At 33.0% G+C, this 15,381-nt stretch overlaps 1 protein-coding gene across 1 annotated transcript; it reads left to right on the top strand.

Moving 5' to 3' along the window:
- The first annotated feature begins 6,078 nt into the window (after window positions 1-6,078).
- On the top strand, window positions 6,079-8,633 carry LOC119836664 (F-box/LRR-repeat protein 14). The gene has a single exon (XM_038362055.1). The coding sequence runs from the start codon at window positions 6,280-6,282 to the stop codon at window positions 7,609-7,611; it is 1,332 nt and encodes a 443-aa protein (XP_038217983.1). The 5' UTR covers window positions 6,079-6,279; the 3' UTR covers window positions 7,612-8,633.
- Window positions 8,634-15,381: the final 6,748 nt, after the last annotated feature.

The raw sequence follows: 15,381 nt of genomic DNA on the forward strand, positions 1-15,381 counted from the left end.
TTGACTTTTTTTTGACGTTTCCAAAAACGAAGGAGGCGATTCGACTGCATCGGTCAAGTAGTTCCTGAGATTAGCACGTTCAACCAAACAAATAAACAAAGAAACTAGCGGTAGCTTTATAATCTATAGACTAGTGATATTATCATATCAGAGCATCAGCAAATAAAAGTAGGAATTTTAATTCCTTGAACAAAAGCGAATTTTAGATGATGTGTGTTGTCTCAACACATAGACACGAAATTATAAGAATGTACAAGACATTTTTAATAAGCTCTCGATTAGTATTATTGTAACAAAAAGTGTTACATTGCTTAAGCCTTTAGCAAATATTGTTCAGTGTTCTTGTTCATTTTGATTCAAAACAACGCTTAGTATGTCGGTAACAGACATGGATTGGAAAAAGTATTTATTTATTTATGTTTTATTGTTTTGAAATAATAATACAAATTGAGACTTAACCTAGGAAACATTATCACAAGTGGCGGTCTTATCGCTAAAATATATGAAAAAAACCATCGTTTTAAAAACATTTAAAGATTGAGCCTTCTTAATCGGTTCCGGCAATGCGTTCTATAATTAAAGCTTAATCGCCCGAACAGTGAAGGAACTACCGAAGAACAAGCTTCTTCGGTAGTTCCTTCACCGTCTATGATGAGCTGGCATTCTCAGTCGGAGCATCTCAGATGAGCGAACAGAATCTCCGTAAAAGTATCTATGTATTTGCAACATAAAATATAGTGTGAAAATATAAATGCATTTTAATTTTACTCGACATTGTAGCTGTTACTTTTTTAAACTAGAATAATTGGAATCAGTGTAGTTATTGAGAATATTACAAAGAGGTAAAGTTTAAGAATTTGTGAGTTCGTTAATAGAAAGATATGTTATGTGTGAATGCCATAGGCTAAATTTTATTTTCTTTTTATACCAGGTTAAGATCTAGATAAAGAAAAGTTTTATGAATATGCATCATATACCTGATATTATGAATATGAAAAAACTGACGTTTTGGCAGGATATCCTAAAAACAGCGTAGCAGCGGTTTATGATTAAAAGGTTATAAAATGGAATGTACGTTTGCCTATGGAGTTATTCGAAACGAAACAATATAAAAATTTACTCAATACGGCCCTGTTCTATCGGGCGGTCCAATGCACGCAAGTTGAGAATAAGTTTGAGTTAGCAAATAAAACAGTATAAGACTTAAGTCTGTATTATCATCATTAAATAAGAAAATAATGTCAATAAAGCTTAAAGTTAATCATCAGCATCATTATTAATTGTATAGGTCCAAAGATGATAAGAAAAATGGGACATTTTAGGTATAACTATCAAAACATCCAAGGACCTCAGATTTTTTTAATTATATAATACTAGCTGTGCCCCGCGGTTTCACCCGCGTAAGTCCGTATCCCGTAGGAATATCGAAATAAAAAGTTGCCTATATGTTATTCCAGTTATCCAGCTGTCTACGTACCAAATTTCATTGCAATTGGTTCAGTAGTTAAAGAGTAACAAACATCCATACATCCATACTTACAAACTTTCGCATTTATAATATTAATAGGATAACTTATAAAATAGTTGGTAGCTATAAAATAAAATAGTAGGTTGGTAGGTATAATAGGTACTTATAAAATAGTTGAAGGATAATAAAGTGATGTTTCAGTTGGGTGATATCCGGGTTACTAATAAATTAATAAATTCTAGAAAAAACTGAATCAAATGGAAATACAATTTGTTTTATTTATATTTTTTTTATAAAAATTCTGATTGATAAGTGCATAATGTTACAATTTGTTCTAGCGCCATCTATTAAATTTATGGAAAAAGAAATTTAACAGCATATAATTTTGCTATTCTACACTAGATGTCGTGAATATAAGCGCCATCTGCTGTTACCTAATGATAACTTTTTTTTTCTACTCGATGATAGGTGTCGCTAAATAAATTTCAGATTACAATACATTCCCAAAAATAAAATAGGTTGTAAATTCGAGTGTATTTCTTTCCGATTTCAAATAATGAAGTTATGAAATGAATATTGTCAGAATTGTACAGTTTTTAGATACGTTAGTATATAACGAAGAGTTTGATTGTTGTTGGTTTTGTGTGTTGGGTATGCTCTAACTTAAGGATCAATGCAAGGTAATAATAATAATTAAAGCTATTTGGTGATAAAAAATAACTGAATTTTCATAAATGGTGTGAATCATAATATCATGTCTGAACAAAAAATATGAACAGATTTAATCACAGTACTATCCGGTTCATCATGTATTATATCTATACAAGGATATTATTCCAATCAAGTGCGCATAACATTTTATGCATGTTACAAGTTTTGTTTATTTTGTACCTACCACATTGAACCATATGGCAACCCAGGTAGGTGGGAAACGGCACAAAAAGCGCGCCTTGCCTCCGGCTGACAGTAAAAAAAAACTAAGAAGTGAATCATGCCTGCGTAGTGCGTTCCGACATAGTTTGCGCCTGATATTTCAAAATTACGGTTTATTTTGTTTGGCTTCAGATATATTTAATGAACAAAATAATTTTATATAGAATAATTAAAATAATATACCTATTACTCACGACTTGCAAGTGCTTCCTTGCTGGAAAATCTTGACAAATGTTATTTTAAATAAAATTGAAAGCATGATTAAGCAAATCCTTTATTAATATTATAAACGCGAAAGTATATATGAAGTGTGGATGTTTGTTTGCTGATCACGGATGTGTGTGAAATTATCTATAGTCGCACATAGGCTACTTTTATCCCGGGTGCAACGGTAGTAATGTCGCGGGTTACAGCTATTCAGCATCAAATTTATATAGTACTAAATGCCACAAATTATAATGAGTTTTTTTTGTTGTTTAAAATGATCAAATGACGCTGTAAATGGTTTCTCTAAAAATGTATTGTTCGAGAATCGTTTGTAAACTATGTTTTGTTTGTAGTGCGTACGGACGGAATACTTTTATTAAAAGAAAATTTTTGATTTTAGCGGACGCACTAGAAGATATCTTTACACACTATTATGTATTTATGCATTAATAAACGTTAAACCTTTAAAATAGTTATATAATGATATTTTTTATTTAAAACAACCTAACGTGACTGGGACCCTTTTATTACATGATGTAATTTGATAAACATAATATGGAAATAAATAATAGTTAAAATAATGGTATTATAATAAACGCCAAGCTTAAAAATAAACACACAGGTAAATACACGCACACAAACGATACTAAACAGATGCCTTTGTTACTATAAGTAGCCTTGTTTTCATTCCAATCATAAAACCTACTCTATGGCTGTTGTAATAAAGTGCGAATTAGCTTATTGTATTTCAACGTACGCAAATATAAAACTTGTCCTAACGAAATAAGATTCATATTTCTTTAATAAATCTACATTTCCTCATAGAAAATGCGCAAATAATGTTAACTGAAAAGAAACTCTTTGCCTCTTAACATAAGGTTAAAATTATCATGAATATGTTAAAGGGACAAATACAAAATGTAAATCAGCTGATGTGCATGTGTGCGTGCATGCGTGCGGCTAGTGGTCTCTGACGGTCCACTTGACTCGTTCTTCGTTTTTTGAATTTAAAATGTACTTTTTAAAATTTAGAATTCCATTCTCGTGATTTAAAAATCATAGATAATCGATATATCTTTTCAATAGTGGTTGATGCATAATAATTATGGGTTTAGTGAAATTAATTTATGATAATTACTTAAATATTGTAATCTATATACCAATAATCTTCATGGATTTATTTATGTAGTAATTATGTAACTGGGATGATATTATTTTTAAATGGAAATGGGAAAATTCATAATAATTTATTTAGGAATGAAGAATAATGCTTTACATCTTGAAAGTTTAAAAATCGTTTGTATGAATCGTATTCTAAAGTCTTTTGATGTTTCGCAGAAATAAAATAGTTTATAAACTAAGAACAACAAATAAATCAAATAAAGGATACCGATTATCTTAATTTCTTTGTCACAATCTAAGTCACATACCAGCTTTCATGTAATACCCTGGTATAGTTATACTATAATGACATAATAAAGAATGAATAATGACGTCATCACTTAAATATTTAATTTTGTACTACAATCGATTATTTATATTTATAAACGATTTAAAGGCAATAACTACGTATATTAAGTTTTGTTTCGTTACAAACATTTAAATAAAATAGCGATAAAATTGGTTTCGTACGTAATTTATTTAATTTCAATCATCAATGTTAGTATATCTACAAATTATGTACATATTATCGTCTTTAATGATGAGTAAAAAAATATTTGATAGATAATTAAAAGCAATATTTTACAAATTCAACTTTCTAAAGTGCCAGCATCTTAAATACAAATTATCAATTTTACTGCAATGCTAATTCCTAAAGTGTTCCATTCCATTTGAATTCGAAATTCGAATATCATATTTGGAACGCTAGCGACCGGTTAACCTTGTAAGGCCTAATTCGCACGAGAGCTTTTATACACGCGTTAAATGCATCGCGATAGGCTAAGTAATACGCAGCGTTTTAAAGTTGCGTTTTTATGCAACACGTTTTATAATAGAAGCGTAGAAAATAATGATACCTTATCATTGGCAGTATTATCTTCTTGATGCGTATAAATTATGATTAAAGTTTAAAATGTAGAGTTTTTAACGTTAAAAAATTCTCAAGTTATTAAAATATGGTAAACTTTGTACAACAAAGTAAATATTTATTAAAGTGTCAAGTGTTGTTTGCATGTATGTGTTCTCAATTCAGTCTAAACAAGGTGTTTTTTAATTATTTGTTTATAAAACGAGAACAGCTAAACCTATTAATTTTAAAAGCAAGAATCAGTTCTTTGAGGTCTCGTGCGAAATAGGTCTAATAGTTGTCTGATATCAAGCAACCAGCATCAAAGAGCCATGTCACAGTATTGTATATTTCGTATTCCATTGTAATAAGTGATGTCTTAAATCGTGACGGAGCTCTCCGTTGATTGGTTATAAACCGTCGGCAAGTGCAGCGCGAACGAAAATATACGACGCGACGAGTTGTTTTGCCGCCTTATCACTGAATTGGTCATAGATTATGTGATTTATCGTAGCCATTTTATGCCTAATGTTCGAAGACTTCAAAAGAATTTAAGTTGTTTGTTATTTGATTTCATTTTGATAAATTATACGTATTTTTTATTATATTCTGTTTACATTATGTATTTCCAGTAATAAAAGGTTTTAACACTTCCATCTCTTGTTCCTTTTTAATTGAAGTAACTATAGAAGTTCACGTATTTTTCCGGTGGAAAAAAAAATATATGAAAATTCTTTATTACGTTACAATAAATCGTGATATAAAGGCGTGCATTAAATAAACATATTTTTTATTTTTTGTAATAAACAGTTTACTATGTTTTATTCACTATATTCGTAAACATATTTTTACTAATAAATAATAGCTGTATGACTCTATCGATTTGTTATAGGTACTGTTATATGTTCTTACAGCCACATATTAAACGTATTTCAATAATTATTATGATGCTTATACTAAGATGTTAGTACAGTAACTTGTATTGATTGCGTCTTTTTTATCTTGGCTCTATCATATATATGTTATATCGACACTGTGCATGTAGAGTTGATTGCATATTCTTTATGTGAATGTAGAGAACATTTTTTTGCGATTTTTTTGCTGTAAAGAATGTATAATTTATTTGAAGGAGTCGGATTTATATTAAATTTTATAAATATATTTGATGAAACATGATTTTATATAAAATAAAGAAATTATAAAAAAGTTTTCAGTGCCTGTTATCATTTTTCATGAGTTATTGTTAAATAGGGTAGTTGGCTTGTTCGTTGTTAGTCATTTTCACATATATATTTTCTATACCAGTTATATTAAAGCCAATATTGATGTCACACATACAAAAAAAATTCGAATTTAAAAAATAAATATTAAATTATACAAATTTCTATATGTGTTTAATACATAATCTATGGAGCGGGCGTCGCGAGCCGCGCGGGGCGAAGGCGGGCACTCCGGCCGCCAACTTAAAAATGCCGCCGCAGAGCCTCCAAATCGATACGACGCGCGTCACGTGCTGTCGAGCGCGACCAATCGCCGCCCGACCCACGGCAGGCGGGGGCCGCTCTCCCCCGACCGGCAGTATGCGTTCAGACATCGCACTGAGCGCACGTCCGCTTCGGTCGTATCGCGCGAATGTCAACCCGTGTCATGTTATAGTGCAGTGATGAGTGCGTGGACGGAGGAAGTGTTGTCCTGGCGCGACGACCGGCTAGGTCTCACCGAATTACCCACAGTGAATAGAAGAAAAAATCGCACCGCGCCGTACAGATTACACAGGCCTCACTTGTCTACCGCTCACGTGCCAGAACCGGTACCAGAGGCCCATGGAACGCATATTTCGAGGTTATACCCCGAATTGCTAGCGTTAATATTTGAAAGACTGCCCGTGAGAGACAGGGGACGGGCCGCGCAAGTTTGTCGTTCTTGGAGGGATGCAGCTGACCGTCGGTCCGTTTGGCGAGGTGTGGAAGCAGCTTTGCATTTAAGGAGACCAGCGCCTGTGCTATTTGCATCGCTAGCTCGGCGAGGCGTTAGGAAACTTCAAGTTCTTTCCTTGCGCCGCGGTTTAAGAGATGCCGTAGCGGCCCTTCCTGGTTTAGAATCGCTTTCCCTCAGCGGTTGTTATAGCGTGACCGATGCAGCTCTTGCAAGCGCTTTCGCAACCGAACTACCAGCGCTTCGAAGACTAGATTTGTCACTGTGCAAGCAAGTTACAGACTCCTCGCTTGGAAGAATAGCACAATCACTAAAAAACTTGGAAGAGTTAGAATTAGGCGGCTGTTGCAATGTTACAGACACAGGATTGTTGTTAATCGCGTGGGGCTTACGAAAACTACGCAGATTGAATCTAAGATCTTGTTGGCATGTAAATGACGATGGTATAGCCCACTTGTGTGGCGGTGGTGAAGCCAGAGGAACTCCAGAGTTGGAGCACTTAGGATTACAAGACTGCCAAAGGTTAACAGACGAGGCTCTCAAGCATGCCGCCACTGGGCTTCCCAAACTTAAATCAATTAACCTTTCCTTTTGCGTCGCCGTTACTGATGCTGGTCTGCGACATTTGGCAAAGCTACCGCACTTGGAAGATGTGAATTTGAGAGCTTGCGACGGCGTATCAGACGCTGGCGTCGCCCATTTGGCGGAAAGCGGCAGATTACGGGCCTTGGATGTGTCGTTTTGCGATAAGGTTGGAGACGAAGCGTTATCGCACGCGACTCTAGGCCTATCTGGACTTCGCTCCCTATCATTAAGCGCCTGCCGACTAACAGACGAAGGTCTGGAGCGAGTCGCGAGGCTATCGCAACTAGAAACACTCAATATAGGCCAATGTACCCGAGTTACGGATAGGGGACTGCGAGCGTTAGGCGACGGGCTGTTGAATTTGAAGGCCATAGACTTGTACGGGTGTACATGCATCACTCCGCAAGGCTTGGACCATATCGTGAAGTTGCCGCGTCTAAGTGTTCTAAACCTCGGCTTGTGGCATGTGCGGTGACCACACACACACTAGTGTATTTCTGTGCCGCGTATGAGTGTGAGTGCGACGGCCATATTGGAACCGCCAAGGTTGTATACTGGACAAAATTATAAAATTAACCAATTATAAGATATTATTGAATTATCGTTAGGAGACGGGGTCGCTTTCTTTATGTTCTGTTGGTCGTATACATTGTTATTGTAAGTTTGTTGACTGATTTCATGTACTGTGATTTTTTTACTGGTTTTTGTTTGGTTATGAGGAAAGTTGCCCCAAACCTAGTCGCTGTGTTAACTAGACCTTTTTCGCTTATCTGTGTATACTGTATACAATTATTACTTATCTTAATAATCACATATTTGTAAATGTAACGTAATGTAATCAGTGATTACGAAAAGGTCTGGTTCTCCTATCTAATTGCTCCATTAGTTAGATATTTAGGCATTTCAAATTGTCATTTTAATTCGATTTTTTGCGAAATTGCTTGTTGCGTTTTGTTTCAAGTTTTCTTTAATGTTTGTGGGAGATTAGAGTAGGTTCATTAGTTATTTAATTGATTCCAAGAACTTGTTTACTTATAAATAAGTGTTGTCTTTTTAAACATTAAATTTTAATAAATGGTCCTATAAATAAGATGTCTTGATATTCTGTTAAGATATAAATGTATAATCTGATGCAAAAGTTACTTTTGACGTAATAATTCATTAACTACAAGTAAACGATCAAAAGATGTAGCATATTGAGCCAAGATAACAGGAATCCTTGTTGACAAAACTATGACAAAGAATTTTTCTTGCATTGAACGTAAAAATTTTAAAATTAAATGATACATTCAAACACTTCAATAATTATTGATTTAATTGTTAATTTATCGAACAAAATACTCTCCCATAATCTTCTTTATACGTAAGTTAGGTTTTTTTAATATTTTCGCAAAATGTCGAATTGAAATCTGTTGTATATTAACTGAAAAGTTGTTTTGTACAAAACTTATGTAATATAGATAAAATGTATTAAATCATCGTTTAAGTTGCCAATTACTAAAGACTTTATTTTATAACCTCCTTCCCTTTTAACAAAACTTACATTTATTTATATTCTAGATACAATCTGCGTAAGCGCATCCAATAAATACACGTGTGCATAATTGATTTGTATACCTATCAAATTTTTACCCAAATTGGTTAAGTATTTCTTCGTGAAAGTGCACTATCATGGCATACCAACGTATACACATTTTTGATTTCATATTAAATACCTATAATTAACAATAAATATTTTGAGTCCTTTTACATATAGACGTTAGTTTGAAAACCGTTATATTATAACCTAACCTAACCTAACTCGTGAGATTGCAGACTGTTGAGAAATGGAAATTTGTAATATTTACTTTAAATACAACGTTTATACGACCTTTTTTCGTTCGACTATAATCCGAATATAATTATCAAAGTTACCTGCACTTATTTATTCTTTATAGTACATATTTACCTGTGAAACAAAAAACAAAATATATAGATCAATATATAAAGTGACATGCCGGCTCTTATGTACTAAAAGCCGATGTATCATGTCGATTATGTATTAGAGAATTTACTTTTTTTAAACATCCGTCAGGCAGGTTGAGAGATAACAGAATTTAACTAATCTTAACTTAACACATTTATTGAATGCACTTTTCACAAACTACGATTTCACATCTAGAGATTACTAGCTGCGCCCCACGGTTTCACCCGCGTGAGTGCGTATCCCTTCGGAATTTAGGGATAAAGAGTTGCCTGTATGTTATTCCAGTTGTCCAGCTATCTACGTACCAAATTTCATTGCAATCGGCTTAGTAGTTTTTACGTGAAAGAGCAACAAACACACAAACACATCCTTACAAACTTTCGCATGAAGCATGAATTTGTCTACATACTAATTATTAATGTTAATGATACGAGCAATGACAGAACCTAGAGCCAGACACATGGAAATTATTTCCTAAAAACTAAACATGCTATAAGACTACAGATTAAATATCAAAATTAAAAATTAAAAATTTAAAAAAGAATTAAAATTTTTTTTTTAATTCTTGGTCAAAACGCAAAGGCATAAAGGCTAGTTTACAATCGCTTATTTTTGAGGTAAAAACTTTTTGTTTTGGCATACATATTGCGTTTTATTATCCAATAAAAGGCAGATAAATGCTATACATTGAAATTGAAATAAAATAACCAGTAATACTGGATAATATGGTAATTATATGATTAATTTAAGAGCCGTAAATGTTAAAGGTATTGGACTTAAACGTATAAGCGATATTTGTAATAAGGTTACATTGTAGAGGAAATGTTTTTAAGTCGCAATTAAAGGTGTGAATTTATAAATAATGCTAATACGTTTCGTTATAAAATACATTGTTAGTGGAATGGTAAAACACGTTTGCAATTTATTCAAAAAGCCATTACTTTGATTATGATTATAATTAAATTCTATCTAAGTTCGTCTAGAAAGTTCTTAAAAATGTTTAATTCAATCATTATCACAATATTTTGTAACCAACACTTTTGCGTTGCCCTATTAACGACGGGAGGGGAAACAAATATTTTTAATAACATAATATGTGTGTATTTTGACCGGCTTAATTTTCTTTGAGAATAAATGTTAAAATTACTTCCGACGCAAAAAGAGAGTATGCTAAATTTAACGTTTCTACTTGCAATATCGTAACTCTCAACCGGATGAACTGATTCCGAACCGGCTTTTTCCATTTTAAAGCTTGATGATTCTAAGTTATGTTTAATGAAAATCGTCCATGGGGGCGCCCGTCATAAAATGTAGGACATAAAATGAAATAAACGATATTGTTACAGCTCCTTTATACACTAGGACACTTTTTAAGTTTTAGTTTTAAACTTAAAAGTTAAATATCCCAAAATTTCTAAAACATGATTTAATTATATCCATCCGTCGTATATCTTAATGTATAAAAATCCAGTGTCATGATGTCTGTTTCCAATGAACTCTTCACTAACTCAACCGATTTTGATGAAATTTGGCATTTTATGTGTAATTTGGTCCAACTTAAGATATAGGATAGTTTTAATTTCGATTAATTATCCCATTAATTTATAATTTTAATATTTTAAATTATAACTCAGCAACAGCAACGCGTGGCCGGGTATGCTAGTTAAAAAAATAAATCTTAAACTAGTAGAATTTAAGACGGAATTATTGCCTATTCTTATTTTACAATAAGTGAACGTTAAAGGATTAAAAGATTTAAAGAAAAGAAAACTACTATTTACTACTATTAACTACTAAACGCTTTTATATCACAATCTGTTAACACCAATTACTTTATATTCAAACCCCCGTTATGGTAAATCTTAAAACAAAAGAATGTAACGGTATGGGCCATATTGTTTTCAATTACAATACCTACTTGAAGCGAATTCACGGAATTCTAATCTCTTTAGTTAATAGATTAACGAACAAACATTGTTTCATAAAATTAGTGGTTTTCTTATAGGGGATATATCTATAAACTAAACGAAAATTAGTTAACAAATGAATTGTATTATTATCTATTAATACTCTTATAATATAAAGAGGAAAGGTAAAACTGCAATGGGTTAACTCGAGAAAATCTTTCATTCATATTTTATTATACTAAAAATTATTTAACTACTACAACATTTTTATGTCGTACAAACCCGGGGTTACCCTTGGAGTTATCCAATATTATATATCCAGTAGTTAGCGACGGCATCTCCCGCTGTACATAGAAGATAGTCTATATAGCGCTCATTGATCACGTGTAATATATCCATCGGTGATAGAATTTTTGAATTCGGTCTCATTAAGTGAAGTCCCGTGTCCCCTAGTGGGGTATGGGGCAGATGATGTACATCTGTTTCACTGATCAATTTTCTTTACGGACAAGTAGGTGATCAACCTTCTGTGTCCTGCCAGACCGAGACATTTTTTTGTGCTTTGCCATCGGGAATTGAACCCAAGAAACCGAGGGGGGTTTTACGCTCAAGCGTTAACCACTGTGCCGAGGAGGCGGACAGTACAATTCGGTCTCATAGTACCTGATATAAACCCGTTCAAACAAACAAACTTCAGCTCTCTATATTCTATCTAGGCTCTCTATACACTCAGAATAGATTGTTCATGTTAATTGCTTAACTTTTAATTCAAAAATGAATTTGAAAATGATGAATTAAGAAGACTGGTTCCATTATAGTTACTTCAATTTGTGATACACAGGTTTATGCGAAGTACGAAAACCAGCAAATATTTCGTCAACTAACTCATGTTACAATGAAGAATGCAAATCAAATAGTACCTATGTTTTTTCGTTAAGTGTATCGTAATATATTTAAACAAGTATAAATGGAAATTGGTTTTTATTTCTTAGAAATTATAGACTACGTGAATTCGGGCTTCGATATTGTATATTACGGTATATTTTATTCAATCCTAATATATAAGCAAGTTATTTCTCAACCCTTAATATACTACATTACTGAAAAGTAAAAGATCAAGAAATCTATTAAATTAACTTTATATTATTAGTATAGAAGAATACTAATATTGTAAAGCTGAAGAGTTTGTTCGTTTATTTGTTAGTTCGCTCTAAGCTCAGGAACTGATCAAAGGATACATTTCAAAAATTCTTTTATCATATGTACGGGACCCCTGAGTGTATACGTAGCATCGGAGAAGACAGCGCGATCCTCTAATATTAGTTTTGTTATCAAATTGTACTAATACTTATTTTCCAATCTTTCAATCTATTACAGATTGCAGAATGTAAAAAATAATCTATCTTTTTGTTCAACTGAGAACTGTGGTTTCCTTCGTTTTCAAAGCATTACCTAAGACTACCCGCGACTCAACTACGACTAGTGTTTCATATCTGTCGCTTACCTTACTTACTTAATAGTAAGCATTGGAGTCTGTAAAAGTATTTTATTTAGTTATACAAAGTCGCTTTATTTCAAAGATTTTTGAAAAATTATTAATAATTACCACCATTACGAAACATTTAAAACTTAAACCATAAAACAATAAATCCTGTTGCAAAGATCTCGCTAACTGTACACAGAAATGAAATTATATTTTGTTCTTGTAATTGTCCGTTTTCACTTTTACAACATAATTCGGATCGTAAAGCAATAAACAGTTCGTCGAAAAGTGAAAATATTTAAAAACAATCAGTGCAATTGTATTGACAACAGTTATTTGGGGATTGTGTTTTATCTTTTGCCGGTAATCTTTTAATCACTGTTTCTTTGTATTTTAAATAGAGTTGTAACAGTTCTTTGTGATAATAAATCAGTATATTGATAGTTATTATTTTTAGTTGTTTGGACAGTGCATTTAACTAAATAGTTTTATTTATAAGTACAGTGGTACAGTCATAAAACTATTTTTAGGTTCTATGACATTAGGTTTCATAACTAAATAAATTAATTTGTTCTTTGAAGGCAAGTATGTACCTACCTTTTACCTACTATGTGGGGTCATATATTATAATCATAATTAAATAATAATCGTAATTAAATTCCAACTCTAGGGACATAGGTCTCCTATACAGCTCCATGTTCCAGCCATAAACCACCACACTGGCCGAGAGCGGGTTGGCAGATGTCACATGTTGTCAAACTTTAATTTTTTTCCTTCCCCATTTCACACAGAAGCGATGTAGATAGATTTAAAAATCAATAACATGAGCGTGCAAGAAATGAATATGATATTTGAATTATTAAGGTCTTGAACCCCCAAAAGTACCACTGCAAAACAATATAGTTATTAAGTGTTAAAGGAATATTGAGATATGTTATTTACATAATTATAAATTGTATTATTATAAATAAGGAACAACAAATAAGGACAGGGAAGCATCGTACATTGTTCAAATCACCTGTTACTCCAGTACTTTATAAATAAAGACACACACATAAATAACTGAGACAAAAGCTATTATCAACCCGTGTGCGAAGTAACAAAACAATTGAAACAATACTCGGTCTAGATTATAGCTTCAAACGTAGGTAGCGAATATAGGCCTGGATGGTCCTACTAAACTATTATTGACGATCCCTTATTAATAATCACTTCTATGAAAGATCTTTAGGCCTTAAAAATCTTGGTGAAATGTCGTCTGGTAAATATTAGAAATACACCCACCCGCGCATGGAGTTATGAATTCTGGATAAATGTTTTCGTGGCGCCAGATCTAATATACCTACTATTACATGAATGAAGGAACATTTAATAATTCATATTTACCTACTATATGTACTACTATATATAGTAACTAACTGACCCGGCAAACGCTGTTCTGCCTTACTCTTATCATTTAGGTGTATGAAAAATAGATGTTGGCCGATTCTCAGACATACCAAATATGCAGGGAGGAGCTTGGTAACTAACACTGTAACATGGGAATTTTATATATAAGAGATAATAAGGATATACAGAAGAGTGATCTTTACTGTAATCGCAGGCGAGTGGTATAGTACTGCTTTGAGGCATTGGGTAAAAATCCATGTTTGGAGCATATTGTAAATGCTGTTATATTTACAAATAACTTGGATTTCAAATCTATATAAATAGATATATCTAGCTAAACAAATAGATATATCTAGCTAGATAAGATATCCTAGATAAAAGGTATGCCAATCTAGAATGTAAATTGTCTCTTTATCTTTATTTTTTATGTAATAGTTGGTAAAGGAGCTGATAGATCGCCTGATGGTAAGCACGGCTCGGTAAGCATATGGCCTATGCAAATGTTCTTTGCAGAGGCCATATGCATGTACAAATGTATTGCCAACTTTAGTAGATAAGGGACAAATAAAAGGATTGATGAAACAAAGGTAAGCACCAGGAAGGGTAAGGAAAGGAAAGGGGCCTCGAGCTGCCCTACTCACCGAACGAAACGCAGCAGCATGCTACTACATATTTCACATCGATCTTCGTGGGGTGTGGTACCTTCCCCGGTGCGAGCTTGCCTTATTTGTGCCGAAGCGGCAACGATTCTAAAGCGCTCCTAGAAGAAGTCTAATTAAATGAATATATGTTTGAGTTTAACAATTCTCTTGGACATATCAACAAGGATTGTAAAATAATGGTTTTTATTTATGTTATGTTAAAGTGGGAACTAAGTTCGCCTGATGGTAATCGATCATAATTGCCCAGGAACATTAGCAGTGGCAGATGATGAGAATAAGAGATGTTTCTCCAAATACATTGCTCGTATTTAAGGGTAGATGTCATGGGATAAGGAAACCATTGAAAAAACGAATAAAGGCTTGGATAAAATTGAAATACCCAACAAATTGAAAACCGTTTCAGAAACACCAATTATACATAAACATAATAATTTTCTCATTTTGTTGGCCTCTTGTGAACGATTGTACCTACTGATTTAATTCAACGTTTTTCCTAGTTTTCTTTAATTGCATAGAATGGTCTTATCATATTAAAATTAAGGAAACTTGGTAGAAATAAGAAAATACCTTTCACGTGTAAGGTACATCGCATGAATATAGCACACAGCTAGCTAGCTTCTTTCGTCGAATCAGAGGACATCCAGTTGATAATATTTACATACACCTTCGAAGGAGTTCTTGGCGTAAATTCTTTTTGTAGAACTTTCAGGCCCCGATTCGACTCACATGATATTCGGGTAAAATTTGAGTGAGTCGGAAATCTAAACTATCATTTGTCTTTGTGCCATTTCATACAGTTGCTTTGCTGTCTTTAAGAGTGAACGATATGGAAGAGTAT

The sequence above is a fragment of the Zerene cesonia genome, chromosome 25 (assembly GCF_012273895.1).
Source record: "Zerene cesonia ecotype Mississippi chromosome 25, Zerene_cesonia_1.1, whole genome shotgun sequence".
NCBI lineage: Eukaryota > Metazoa > Arthropoda > Insecta > Lepidoptera > Pieridae > Zerene > Zerene cesonia.